At 39.8% G+C, this 14,087-nt stretch overlaps 1 protein-coding gene across 1 annotated transcript in view; it reads left to right on the top strand.

Moving 5' to 3' along the window:
- Positions 1–8,927, top strand: part of Tmx4 (thioredoxin related transmembrane protein 4) — a 38,804-nt gene extending 29,877 nt beyond the window's left edge. The window contains exons 6-8 of the mRNA XM_028884528.2: positions 1,592–1,693; positions 3,628–3,691; positions 4,690–8,927. Coding sequence (XP_028740361.1) covers positions 1,592–1,693; positions 3,628–3,691; positions 4,690–5,033 — 510 coding nt within the window. The 3' untranslated portion in view covers positions 5,034–8,927. The remainder of the gene's footprint in view (positions 1–1,591; positions 1,694–3,627; positions 3,692–4,689) is intronic.
- The last annotated feature ends 5,160 nt before the right edge of the window (positions 8,928–14,087 follow it).

Below are 14,087 nucleotides of genomic sequence, written 5' to 3'. Positions count from 1 at the left end.
TACCATGAGTTATAAAGTAAAAAGCCAGGTATGTATCTTTAGCATGTGGTAAGACATTCCATGAGTGGTAACATGGTGGCATAGCAAGAAAAGATGTGATCCAAGTGAGACAAATTCAGCAGGACAACCACCATACCTTGCACTCTAGTTCCTGCATCTGCCACTCATGTTGACAGTATACTGTGAATCTAGAGCACTCTCTCTTGGGTGGTTTGCTAGATGCCCACAATTTCCTGTGTTAATGCCCCATATTTCTTACATCTTTAACAATTCAGGATTTCCCTGTCCACTTAGGTTTCACCTCCATGGCTTTGCACAATAGCCTGTTATGTCCTCCTTTGCAGAGAATCCGTATTATTTGGGCTCAGCGGTTTTCTGAATCTTTGTCCTCTATGATCCTTTCATGCTTTTGCATAATGCATGCCCGTAAAACCAGCACTATGTGGATTCTGCTGCCAGGCTGTATCAGTGAGAGATGTAGCTTAAGTGGTGAGTCTTAGAATTGTTGGATTGTTTGTAGTCATTAACAGTTTTTGTTTGTTTGTTTACATGTTTCTCTTTCAGAACAGGCCAGGTTAAAATTTTTAATTTCTTAGCATAAACTAAAAATCTAATAAGAATGACTTAGATTTTGAGAAATATGAAATTAAAGTAGAAACTTGGACTCATTTTGTGTGTGTGTGTGTGTGTGTGTGTGTGTGTGTGAGAGAGAGAGAGAGAGAGAGAGAGAGAGAGAGAGAGAGAGAGAGAGAGAGAGAGAGAGAGAGAGAGAGAATGATCTGGGAAGATCATTCAGTAACTGTTTCTGTGGGTTGCTAATGTCTAACTTGGAGCCTTTTAATCCTGTGCCTAGTAATTGATTGAATTGTAGTTTGTGGTCTAAACAATAGGACTTATTATGAAGAAGTATGGGCCCAGGAAGTGTACCTCTAGATAGACTTTAATTTGAAAGATGCTTTTTTTGGGGGGAGGGAGCGTTCGAGAAAAGGTTTCTCTGTGTAGCTTTGCACCTTTCCTAGGTCTTGCTCTGTAGACCAGGCTGGCCTCGAACTCAAAGATCCACCTGCCTCTGCCTCCTGAGTGCTGGGATTAAAGGCATGTGCCACCACCGCCCAGCAGACTTTAATTTGAAATGAACAGTTCATATTTATAATTCACATGTTGGTTAACGTTAGGAAAAGTAAGTGAGGAGATATTTTAAATGGTTCATATTCCAAGACATACTTTGCTTTCCAAAAAATTTTTAAGGTTCCAAGAGTTTTACAGTTTAATAAACCATGTTAGAATTAAATATGGAGGAATAGGTAATGATTTGGCAAAGGATATTAGAAAACCTTCTGTGATGGAAGAAAGAACTGTCAAAGCAATTTGACTGGACTTCTGTCAAGATCTTGAGCTCTGAAGAATAATTCTTACTGAATATGATTTTGATAATTACTGTTTGTAATGCTACAAAATTTGACTTGTTCATTAGTAATCATTGTGTATAGTAAACTTTGGGCACATATGTGGAGTGACAGTTTGTAGACTGGAGTTAGAGCTAAAGAATCCTGCACTACAAGTAAACATTTCATTTCCCTTTTGATTGCAGCACCTTCACAACTATTTCACAGTGACTCTTGGAATTCCTGCATGGTGTTCTTATGTCTTTTTCGTCATTGCCACGTTGGTGTTTGGACTATTCATGGGTCTGGTAAGATAATGCCAGTCTTTTTCCCCCCTTTAAAAAGAGGGTATAATATAAAAATGAAAAGGTGATCATGAAAGGAAAAATATATAAATATCATTTTATGTCCTTTAAGCAGTTAATTTGCTTGTTGGTTGCAATGATAATGTGTTGTATAATGGAAAATTCATTAATTATCACTCTCTAGTCTTACCTCTACAATATTCTGAAGATTAATTCTGTCAAAAATATACACAGTGATCAGTGGGAAAATACTGTACTTGAATGGACAATCATTTTCCAAGACAACCAAGTTAGCTGTGATTTCACACAAAGCTCCTTGCTTTGAGCACTATGGTAAAGACAAAGAACCTAAGAAGTTAGATAAAAGACAGTTTTCTTTTCTAATCCTCCAGTTGAATATCTAATCCTGACCAGATATTTATGCATACCCTCTAGTTCCCTGAGGTTGTTTTTTGTTAGATAATATAGATAAAGGAACATAGTTCCTACTGTAGAACAAATTCAAAGTAAATCATTATGTTCCCTTTGTACATGAAAGGGATCCTTGGTCACATTTCAGAATAGTCAGATAGTATCACATGCTGCCATTACTAACTGCTTGGGAGGAGCCATGGAGAATGTAGACAGTGATCCAGGTGGCCTTAAGTAGAGTCTTTCAGCTAAAATAATTCACAGAACAATAAAAGGCAGGGGTTGCTTTTGTTTCTGTTACCTGGTTTGTATTTCTGTTGTTATGCAGGCACTGCCTAAACTTTGGTGCTAAGTAAATTACTTATCAAGATGCCTATGATCTTTGCCTTGTGTGAGACCTCCCACAGAGGAAGGTCTGCAATATTACAGGCATAGATACCACCATCTGTAAAAAAAAAAAAAAAAAAAAAAAAAGCATCTACCATCTCCATTTAGCTGCATCTCTCTAGGTAGAATTCAAAACCTGAAAGGGTGATTGTGTAAGGTGAAGAAGATATCATTTATGTATAAGTAATGTTTATAAACCTTGCCATTTTGTAGTGGCTTAGAAACTGGCAATGGCCCTTGAAACAGAAAACAATTTTGAACTGAGAGAATCTTAATGAAAGGATTAGAAGATTTCCTTCCTAGTTTCTGAGAAAGAAGACAAAATGGAATTGTGTACAACACAAACAGACCTTGATGATGGGCTAGCCCATACACAACTTTGTGAGTGATGGCATGAGAATGTAGTTAAGTGACCTGAGGCCACCAGCCAATGCCAGAAAAAGACAAGACTGAGCTGTAGATCTATCTCTTCAAGGCTGTGGTACCCAATTAGCCTTCCATAGAGCCCAAGTCTGTCATACATGTCACTTGCTCTCTGGATGTTGTTGAAATGCCAGAAACACTAAATTATTAAAATTTTCTACCTCCTTGTGGAATTAAATAAAAATAAAGTCACAAAAAACCAGATTCTTATAGGTTTCCAGGTTAGATCTTTATTCTGTTTAGTAACACAAGACAGTGAAATGTTGCAGTTAGAGAGTTTGATTCCAGCGAACTCTACACTGTTGAACACAAGCCAGCAGTTTCATTAATATGACCCATGCTTGTCTTTGGGTATGGAACAAGGACAGAGGTGATCCTTCTCTTAAGAAATTTGTACTTTTTAAAGAAAAAGACTTGTTTAATAGAGTAGAAAATCACTCATACAGTCAAGGTCAGAGATGAAGCCAACCAGTCTCTGCTTAAATAGAATTTAGTTCTCCATTGCATAATTTTCTCATATATGGAAAGTTGTTTTTTAAATACTTAAGAATTCCATACCCTTGAGTACTCTTCAACTCAACTGTATCTCTCTGAAGGCTTTGACCGCTGCTAAGGGTCTATCTAAGGACATCTGGTTATGGGACACAAACCTGATGTTGAGGTCAGTTGGCAGTGTGTCTTCTCTACTCACTGTGGAGTCACTTTATTCCTTCTAGGTCCTGGTAGTGATCTCAGAATGCTTCTACGTGCCGCTTCCAAGAGTTTCATCTGAACGCTCTGGTGAGTCTGAAGTTCACATGGGTAGAGCTTTCGGAGTTTTGTGGTATTCTGTGACTGCATTTGGCTCTAGCATCCAATCAGTGAGCATCTAACTACCTCTATTGAGTTCCTTAAAGCTGTGTTCTCCATATAAATTTGAATAAAATCAACTTTCCTCTTTTAATAATTAGAAAATATTTTATATTGAAGAGTACATTTTTCTCTCAGGCTTACCTCCCTCATTTTTCAGTGGACTACTTTTATTCTTGAATTGGAATGAAGGATGCTTAGATGAACTCAGATTTGTTGAGTCTAAGACTATCTCAAATCCTTTAAGAGCTGTTTGCCCAAATCTGAATTTATCCACTTTACTTCTGGGCCTAACTGATTCTGGATTTGGTGCTCTTTATTTGTAGTGATGAATTTTCTCAGGAATTTCAATAAGGTCATGTCTTTAGTTCTTGAAGTTTTTAAGACTTCATAGATAGCTAGGTAATATGTCTGACCTTCAGCAGTATAGAGTGTGAAAGGGAGCCAGTGTATAAACTGCTGTGGGGTTCTCAGGCCTCAAGTCGGGCCCAAGTGATGTTATGCTGCTAAAGTTCTTTCAGTAATCATCACTATTCCTGTCTCATATTTTATCAGCTTAACTTTGTGGTAAAAGGGGGCCTTTTCTTCCTGACTTTGGCCTCAAACTCTTGGGGAGCAGGACTCTGATTGGTTCAGCTTGTCTGAAATAGTTGCTATGGCCAGTGAGTCACTGAGTCTTTTATACTGTATGTAATACATAGCACAAACAAAACCTTGACTTGATGGCAGAGCAGACAGCAATGGAGTACAGTGATGCTCCTGTAGAGAGATATTAAATCTCTAGATGGGGCTAAGCTGCAACCAGAAAACTGTTCATACTTCCGGAGGAGAAACCTCCTCATTTATCCATCTCATAGTTAAACAGTGAGTTAATTACTAAATTGCCATGGTTTATCCAGAGATTTTTTTTTTCTGTCTTTCTACCACAGAGCAGGATCAGAGGCCAGAGGAGGTTCAAGGAGCTGAACAGCTGCAGGATGCAGAGGAAGAAAAGGATGACTCAAATGAAGAAGAAAACAAAGACAGTCTTGCTGATGATGAGGAAGAGAAAGAGGACCTTGGAGATGAGGATGAAGCAGAGGAATACGAGGAAGAGGACAACCTGGCAGGCAGCATGGATGAGGAGAGAAGTGACGCCAATGACCAAGGAGTCCTGCAGGAAGGCAGTGTGTCCCAGGAGGAACTTGATGCAGCTCATTCAGCCGACACACAGGAGGTGGTAGAGGACTCATTGAGGCAGCGCAAGAGTCAGCCTGCAAACAAGGGACCATAGGTTTTGTGATGCCATTTCTAAAATTACAGGCCAGAAAAATGAGTCTGCTTCCCTCTGGTCTGCAGGTTAAGCCAAATCCTTAGTTTTTATTTATTTTTAATTTTTTTTTTCCTGAATGAGCAATGTTCACTCTTAAAAGATGATCTCTGGTCCTGTGGTCACATGGTAGTAAGCTTCTGTGTCCTAAAGAGAGTCAGGGACAGCACTCAACCATCATGGTGTAAGGATCTTTGTGGGGCCTTAGGTGGAGAACAAATTGATATACTTGGGGGCCAAAGAGTCAACCAGAGGACTTCTCTCCAGTCCTCCATAGCACCTTTAGAAATGAGACTGCTGGCCTAAATAAAGTGAGATCAGAGCCACATTACTTCTGAGCATCCTTGAAGTACAGGAAGAGTCTTCCTTGTTAAGCATTTGTTTTTGTCATGGAAGAAACACTGGGTACCATAGATTTCCAATGTCTTGGGGCTAGAAATCTAGAGACCTGGACATAGATACAACTTCAAAAAGAAGCTGGAGAGTCATCTGAGCTCTCTTGGTCTCTGTTGACTTTTATTTCTTACCTTTAATTTCTGTGACTTCTCCACTGTGGAACTGAAGACTGCCTCATGTTTCATAACTGCTCTGTACTGAGAGCAGCAGACAGCAGGAGCCTGTATCCATTACTCTTATTCAACTTAAAGATACAGGTAATCAGTAGCCGTGGCTAATGAGGCTTAGATTGCCAAGTATCTCAAGGACATGCTGTATTCTTTGGCAATTCAAAAGGTAGTTGTGGTTTCATAGGACAGGTATAAACAAACAACAACTGGTTTCGGTTAGCTTGTAGTACTTCTGGGATAACTTCTTCAACAGTTCCTTTAGCCACGTTCTTTGTGTTTCTGAACCCCAAAGTACTTTGTGCCTTGTTATTACAAGGAAGTTCTGTGAAGCCAGCTTCAGGTTTGTGTTTATTTTCCATCTCAAGGGTTCTCTGCCTCTGGAACCATGTTAATAATAACTGAAAAGCATGTCTGCTTTTCTTTCAGTGATAAGTTTTTAGTGAAAAAAATTGATGAAAATTGATATCAACAGATGAAAGGTTTGATTTTGTTTCTGTCTCCCCTAATCCTCTGAGGGTTGTATCATTATAAATCTCTCCCTACTTCATCTGGTATCAAGATCAAGGGAAACCAGCTTCTTAAAAAAAGATCTCCAACTCCTCTCTTACCCTCACATGTCTTAGAATAAATTCATAAAATTACATTTTGGTATATGAAAGATGTCTAAAGTCAATCTTATACACAACCCCTTGGTTGAGTTGGAATAATGAGTACAGGTTTGTGAAATTCAAATGTTTCTGTCATTTTTCAGAATGGATATGTATTTATCTGTTTAGATAACCCTTTCTCTGCATGAGCTGCTAACAGGAAGCTCAATGGTGGTGGAGTTCTGCCTTCCTGGACCGCATGAGGCTGCTACAAACCTTGCACAAAGGAAGATTTTATTGTGACAATCCATTCTTTATATGTTTTTATTTCCTCTTTGTAACATAGTTAATTATGAACTCAAGGCTGAGGCCATCACAGAACTGAAGTAATAGGAGACCTTCCTGCCCTCCCATGTTCCTGCCCTCTGACATATCTTTACTCAAAAGAGCCATGGTTCTGTGGTGACTGTTATCTTCCTGCTAGAGCTGAGATGCGACTTCTCCTCTGCCAGTGGATCTCCTTCCCTTGTGATCAGATGCATGGAGTGTTCAAGGAGAAGTAAATGAAGCCCAGAGTAGCCGGAAAGGGAAGGCTCTGTTCTGTGTAGCACCCCTCCTCCAAACTGAAGTCCAGGGTTTTAACAGGATGTTTGGCTAGAGGGAAAGGAAGGCTTGAAGAATTAGCCTGCCTGGCCTTTCGAAATGTTTCAAAACCAGTTTCCAGTTGGACCCCAAATAGTACCTAGTTGTACATGGGATAATACATTTCCTTTCTTAATAATACTTATAATAAATAGGAGGGTAGGAGAAAAAAGTCATGGAGAAGAAGGTCCAGTCTAGTAAAATTATATTTATCTATAGAAATAATTTTTTTAGCCTTTTCCTTTTTAACATCCTGGCAAAAATTAGGTTTCTAGTAAATAGTCCAAGTAAGTACTTATATAATTTGATTTCTTTCCATTTGAAGTCATTAGGTTTATTTTCAATACTTAGTTGATATAAAATTAAAGGAGAAAGTCAACTTAAAATTAGATCAACATTTAATATACTTTATTTTTGTGTACATAATAAGTTTAATCCAGAACTTAAGTGCATGGAAACATGATTTTATAAAACAAAGCTAACCATGCTTCTCCTCCACCGCCATATCTGCTATTTAATTGTAGAATACTATTTTCTGTGTGTTAATTCAGGTGAATGAGGTCGTGATTGTGGAATGAAGGTGTACTGTGCTTTATGCACAGGTAGTTAGAGTAAGATGCCTTGTTCTTTATTGGAATATCTGAAAATCCCAGTTACCTCTTTTTTTTTTTTTTTAATTTCTTTTACTGTTCACCTCCTTAACTGTGCTGAACCACGCTGGCTTGCTTAGAATCTCATGGAGGCAATGCACAGACACTTTCACTTTGTTGTTGTTGTTGTTTTGTTTTGAAGGATAATCATGCAACAGGTAAGGGGTGGCTCATTCACTTCACAGCCATTGAACTGCTGGGCAGTCACTACAGTCTCCTCTTGTACATAGGATCTGGACATGTCATCTATAGTAACTAGTGCAATAGAAGGCAAACATGCTTGAGACACATCAGCTGTGGACAGTTGAGAAAGCCACATGTTTACTTTTTAAGTCCAAAGCCCTGGCTGACAATGAAGATATTGCCACATGGTTTGAGTGTATATAAGGTTGAATAAGTGCATCTTGTAACAGCTTTAGGGAGGTGATTAAAATGCTAGTTAAAGGAGTATCTCACATGTGGCGTTTTGCAAGATGGGAAACAGTAGAGTCCAAAGGGAAGTTTTAAAGGATTGAACAGGATGAATGTTATTTCAGCATAAAATCCTAAACCTGAAGCGAGGGGAAGAAGGGGAGATTGGTGCTTTTGCTGGTGTGTGCAGATCTTCTGTGTTCTAACTTTTAGTGGCCCGCTGTTATTTCTGCCAGTATTGTATATGTGTGATTGACAAGCCTGTCAGATCTATCAACTGTTTGCGAAGTATTTGTGTAAATCTTTGTGCCAACAGGGACTCTTCCAGTGTTGTGTCTCTTTACCTCAGTCTTGGATTTGATCCTCTTGAGCTTGTAGCTTGTCTGTCAGAAGCCAAGGTGGAGTCTGATGAAACCTGCTGGTCAGTTCTCTGAGCAGCTACTCAAAGCAGGAGATTCAACTAAGAAACCTTGGACAGCTTCAGCCTAGCACATGGACCTCAGAGGCATATTCCCTAAAGTTGTGTGTAGACTGTGATTCTCTTCACATGTGGCTTTGACTTGTTTCTAATGTGGTTAAATTTTATTTGTTTCTAGACAGGTTTGTAGAAATGAGACTTTTATACTTAAAAACTGTTCATTTGTAAGTCAATATATTATAAAGTGGTTATGTTCATTCTTTGTATTAGTTTTGATTATTTATGCCAGTGTATTTATTTTTCTTTACCAATGTATTCTGTGCTCTCTCAAATAGATGTGTAGCAATTGAAACCAGTGTATCGTTTCAAGTACTACATTGCCTGCGTTACGAATTCTCTGATCAGGCATAACCTTGAGCCTACATACTGTCATTTTATTGTCGAGTTCCATTTGTGTCAAAACCTAATTAATGGTAGTGATGACCAAGTGAAACAGAATGGTGTAATGCTTTTTCATATAAATATTTTCACACAAAAAGTATTTGTGGAGGCAATTGAAAATATTACTTTGTTTAGAAAACATTGCTTTTCTTTGTTTATTCTCTGACTTCATTCTCTGCCTTTCCTACCTGAACTTGGTGAAATCTCTGACATGTGCTCAAGGTTGATGCCAAAGACAGAAGGGCTTCTCAACACACCACAGCTCATTTTGCTGTCTGTAGAAGCTTGGTGCACTTGCTGTGGGCAGGGCTGGTGCATTTAGTAAATGACTCTATTGTTCCTCCGAGATGCCGGGCCTCCATGATCTCCTAGGACTTACAGAAGACTCTGTCTCCACTTACCTGTCCCACCACTATAGCAATAACAAAGCGTAAAGGCATAAAGGTGAGGTGGCTCCTTGGAACACACTCACACACTGATGCAATGGAGATTTGATTTGTCCCTTTTGGAAGATAGTAGTGAGATGATAGATGGGGGGTGGGGGGCTACTAAGTTTATATTTCCCCAGTCTCTTTACCAAAGTAAAGCTCAGGATTTGGTCCCTTGGTGAAAGTTCTTCACTAGTCTACTCCTCGGGTAGATTTTGACCCTGCTTTTCTTTTTTCATGAGTGAGTGATGGCTAAACAGTTTCATTCTCATCATTCCACAAGCATTTTCTCCTGTTTCAGTGACTTTAATACTCAGTAATATGTAGATTCCATAAGTATATGAAGTGGGATTCTGCTTAATCCTGGTAATTTAACATTAGTTGCCCCATTGGAAAGTCTTTTGCCATCACAATGTAAAGTGTTTCTGATATAAATAATTTGGGAATAGTTTGATTAAAAATGATTTTTAGATGTGACTCTCTAAGGTATTCTTAGTAAGCAGCATGGTAGAACAGAAAATTGGAAAATACTACAAAAACTAGAAATGTTGGATACAATATGACTACTATTTTTATGGGAAGAGTTGAGCTCAAAAGAGTAATGGGCTTAAAGCACGAGACAAGTAAAGGAGCTCTTAGGTCTGCCTTGGAGATTAAAAGCCCACTTCTTCTGGAAGCCACTGACTACATGGTTTATTGGTTCTCCAGGTCCTGGATGCAAGACTAGATGGTCATAGGTGGAAATGATCTGAAATAACTGAAAATTCTCATCTCTATTCTTGGCAAAATAAAAACTCATCAGCACATGAAGACCAAGAAAACTTCTCTCTTGACAGGTCTTTGTGCAGACAAAAGCGTTCCCTAAAAGTGCAGGCACGAGCCTGGCTCTAAATAAGTTGGTGTTTGAATTCACATGAGCTTCTTACACTTAAAACAGGAAAACTAAACAAAACATTTCTCATATGAAGGCTAATGGGGCAGGAGGGGGAGGGTGTACTGGCAGAAGCAATTTTAAAAAATTGCTCTTGAAAACATCCTCAACATGGCTTAAATATTCTTTGAACTCAGTCTGAAATTACAGTCATATAAGGAAGCTATTCAACAGAGAACAGGTATGAAGTCCAGTGTCTGAAGCCAGGAGAGTAGGAGGGACATTGGAGGATAAGGCTTGAAGAAGACAGTGTAGGCAGAGGAGACAATACTATGGCCACATAGATTGCTAGTCAGGCAGGTGTCGGCAGAGACCCAGGCACACATTTGTACATGTGAGCCTCACACATGGCATTGGCACACGTGTAGCACATAGGCTGTGGATAGTCTCACAGGCCTTCACAGACTAGCTGGAAAAGGCGAGTGGTGAGTGCACTTGCCCCTGCTCTCAAGGGCATATTTCTGCAAAACACAAGTGGCGTTCTGCCATGAATATAACATCACATTGTTTACTTCGGGTTCCTGAATGTCCTGTGTCAATTATCCTTGGGTTATAATATCCTGAATGTCTGGTGTCAGCCATGTTTTAACTGACTCAAACCAGATACCCATATTAGTACCATGTTGTCCAAATCCTAATTGCTCCAGATTGCCTTCTGTTCCATACAATAGATTGCCTAAATCCTTGAGATGATAAAATTATTAAAACAACATCTGAAAAAGTTTAAAAACAAAAGGAGTGGCTATAAAACAATAGAATACTATATTTAAGGTTCACCTGTGTCAAAAGGATTGAGTTTCAGTATGGTGTTTCATTACACAAATTCAGCCCACCATTCTAGTCTTCAGGGGCAATACAGAGGGTTTCAACTTAGATGGTCCTTTAAGCATTTTGGTTGTGGGATGTTCGCTGGAGTGTTTTACAATAATAGTTGGTATTATGTAACCTAGCCATATGTTAGCAATGAATGAATGTTAGCAATCTACCCCTTAGGACTTTCTCAGTGCTCCTTTTGAAACACTGGAAAGCAGCATACATTACACTGGCAGGGAGTAGATGCTTGACAGCAGCCACCCAGTGGCCTCCTGCCAGATCCCCATGCCACCCTAACTCAGAGGTGTACACTTCAGCAAGTGACCCACATTCCATGGGTCTCATCTTCACTCTGGGGATAACAGATGAGAATTTTAACCAACCCAGTGAGGATAAGTCAAGGAGTAATTCTAAGATGTAGCATGCATGTAATGTTGTATGACATCACTTCAAGATGTAGGAGTGATCCTGGGGATCGATCAGGGCATACTGAGAAACAGCAGTACTTTTTAGAGCCTGCCTCTGTGGAGTCAGGTTGGCTAAGGGTGGAGGGGCTTGTGAAATCCAAGCCTATTTCAGAAACACCTCACTTTAGGAATGAGGATAAGCCTCAACTAAGCAGGCACATAGATAGATCTCAACCTTTGTCTACCTCCTGAAATCTGAAATGATGCTAGAAACAGGTGTAAATGCTGGAGGAGGTTTACTTGCTACACTTGGGCTCCTAGGATGAATGTTTGTTCTTTCTAAAATTCTGTTGGGAGATAGTTTGTCATAGTTTATTTAAATCTTGAAGACTCTGTAGCCATATCTGAGTGGATTACTGCTTTCAAAGGACTGGAGTCTAGCAATCATTCATTTCTACATTACTTCTGTTCTCTCTTAGCTCCCAAAGCTGTCGCTTCCATAAGGCAGTGTACTCCCTCATTCATCTTTTATACTGTCCCTGGGAATTCACTTCAGGTGCCTCCAAAGGACAACCTAATTGTTTCCTTTTCCATATCACTTTTACTTCTACTCATCTTTGCTCTTTTGGAAAGATTTTCTTCCTGCTCTAGGGTTTCCACTGTATAAATGAGCTTTGGAGCTTTAGGCAAGTGGAAAATTGCAACCAACCCAACCAGAGTTCTTGATCAGGAGAGGAGGTAGATGCAGGGCTATGCATATCAGCATTAGGGAAATTGTGCATGTGTGTGACTACATTTTCCATTTTCTACCACCCAACTTCTCTAGTCGACTCTATCCATCTGCTGGACTCAGGCACCATCATCAAAACTTATTCTCTTCACAAACAATGGAGGCAGAGAGTGGGAAAGCTCCCAGAAGGCCAAGCTCTCCTGCCCTTTCCTGCCTCCCCACAATCCACATTCCTCCAGTCTCAGGAGTCTCCTTCCCAGCAGAAGCAAAGTGCTCCTCACTAGGTGCTCCCATTCTTCCACATTTGGCCAGACAGCTGGTGGTTTCCCCATATGAACTCACATGTGCTGAGTTCTAGGCCTATGAGAGACTCTGTCTAAAAACAAACAACAGTTACTGTGTTGTCCTCTGCTTGGCCTCAGTCTCTCTCTCTCTCTCTCACACACACATACACACACACACTCACACCACACACACACACATACACACACACACATCACACACACACACACACACACACACACACACGAACAGTATATTTTCTTAAAAACAGATAATCACAGAAGCTCTCAAAATCTCAAAATTAATATTCAAAATTTGCAACTTCATGAGGGAAGTTTTTCTTTTTCTTTTGTTTGTTTGGTTTTTTTTTTTTTTTTTTTTTTTTTTTTTTTTTCGAGACAGGGTTTTTCTGTGTAGCTTTGCGCCTTTCCGGGAGCTCACTTGGTAGCCCAGGCTGGCCTCGAACTCACAGAGATCTGCCTGGCTCTGCCTCCCAAGTGCTAGGATTAAAGGCGTGTGCCACCACCGCCCGGGGAGGGAAGTTTTTCTTTTAAAGGTGATCAAATTTATTATTATTATTATTATTATTATTATTATTATTATTATTATTTTTTTTTGAGACAGGTTTCTCTGTGTAGCTTTGCCTTTTCTGGATACTTGTAGAGGCTGGCTCGACTCACAGAGATCCGCCTGCTCTGACTCGGAGTGCTGGATTAAAGCGTGCGCCACCACCCCGCCAATTTATTATATTTTATGAGTATGTTTTTTCAAATTGGAATCCATTGCACTTGAGACTTCCTCATTGTTCCATGGGTGTCATGTCCGCCTCGACCAGCAAGGAAGACGCAACACCAAGCTCTTCTCCAAGCAGTTTATTCAGGAACCTTGAAACAATCTTCTGACTTCTGACCGCGGGGAAAGCCAACCCACAACCTAAATAGCTTCTGGGCAGCCAACCCCAATCTGCCACGTGGTACTGCGGATAGGTCCAGGTGTGCAGAAGCAAGCCAAATCCTCAGCCTTAGCCAAATAAGGAGTTGTTTATCACAGAGAGCGCTCACCGTCAGAAGCCAGCACCATCTCTGAGGCGCGGCTGCACGCAGCTCTCTACACATGGGTTTGGCTTTCACACCAAATATGCACTATTGACCTAGGAGAAATTTTAATATGAGGGACATTGGGTACCAACATAAATCTAAAGGCAGATTTACTGCTAGACTATAATCACATCCAAATGACTATGTGATCTAATCTTTCCAGCCAGCAAGCCCCAGAAATAGAATTAACTTTATCTCTGGAATGAGTACTAGTAGAATCTAATTTGTCATCTAGAAAATCATTTCTTAAGATCCCCATGCATTTGTTTTCCACTTAGATACATGGTGCTACAATTAAGTTTCTACCTCCTCACTCATCCTCTCTCCTCTAATCTTTTCTTGAATCCTTTTTGCTTGAGTCTTTATCTTTTATCTCCTCTTTCCCTTTCTTTCCCATTTCAGTTTTTCTATCTCTATATATCTCAATCTTTTCTGCTAGGTAACTTTTCATCTTTCATTTTCTTTTGCTTTTTTTTTTTCTGTCCCAACTGCTCTAAAGATGAATAATGTGCTGTAGAATAATGCTTTTGTACACTGGTTTAATAAAATGCTGATTGCCAGTAGCCAGGCAGGAAGTATAGGCGGGATAAGCAGACAAGGAGAATTCTGAGAGGA

The sequence above is a fragment of the Peromyscus leucopus genome, chromosome 4 (genome assembly GCF_004664715.2).
Source record: "Peromyscus leucopus breed LL Stock chromosome 4, UCI_PerLeu_2.1, whole genome shotgun sequence".
Lineage (NCBI taxonomy): Eukaryota > Metazoa > Chordata > Mammalia > Rodentia > Cricetidae > Peromyscus > Peromyscus leucopus.
Note: the sequence above shows the minus strand (reverse complement) of the source record. Positions and strands in the feature narration are given on the sequence as shown.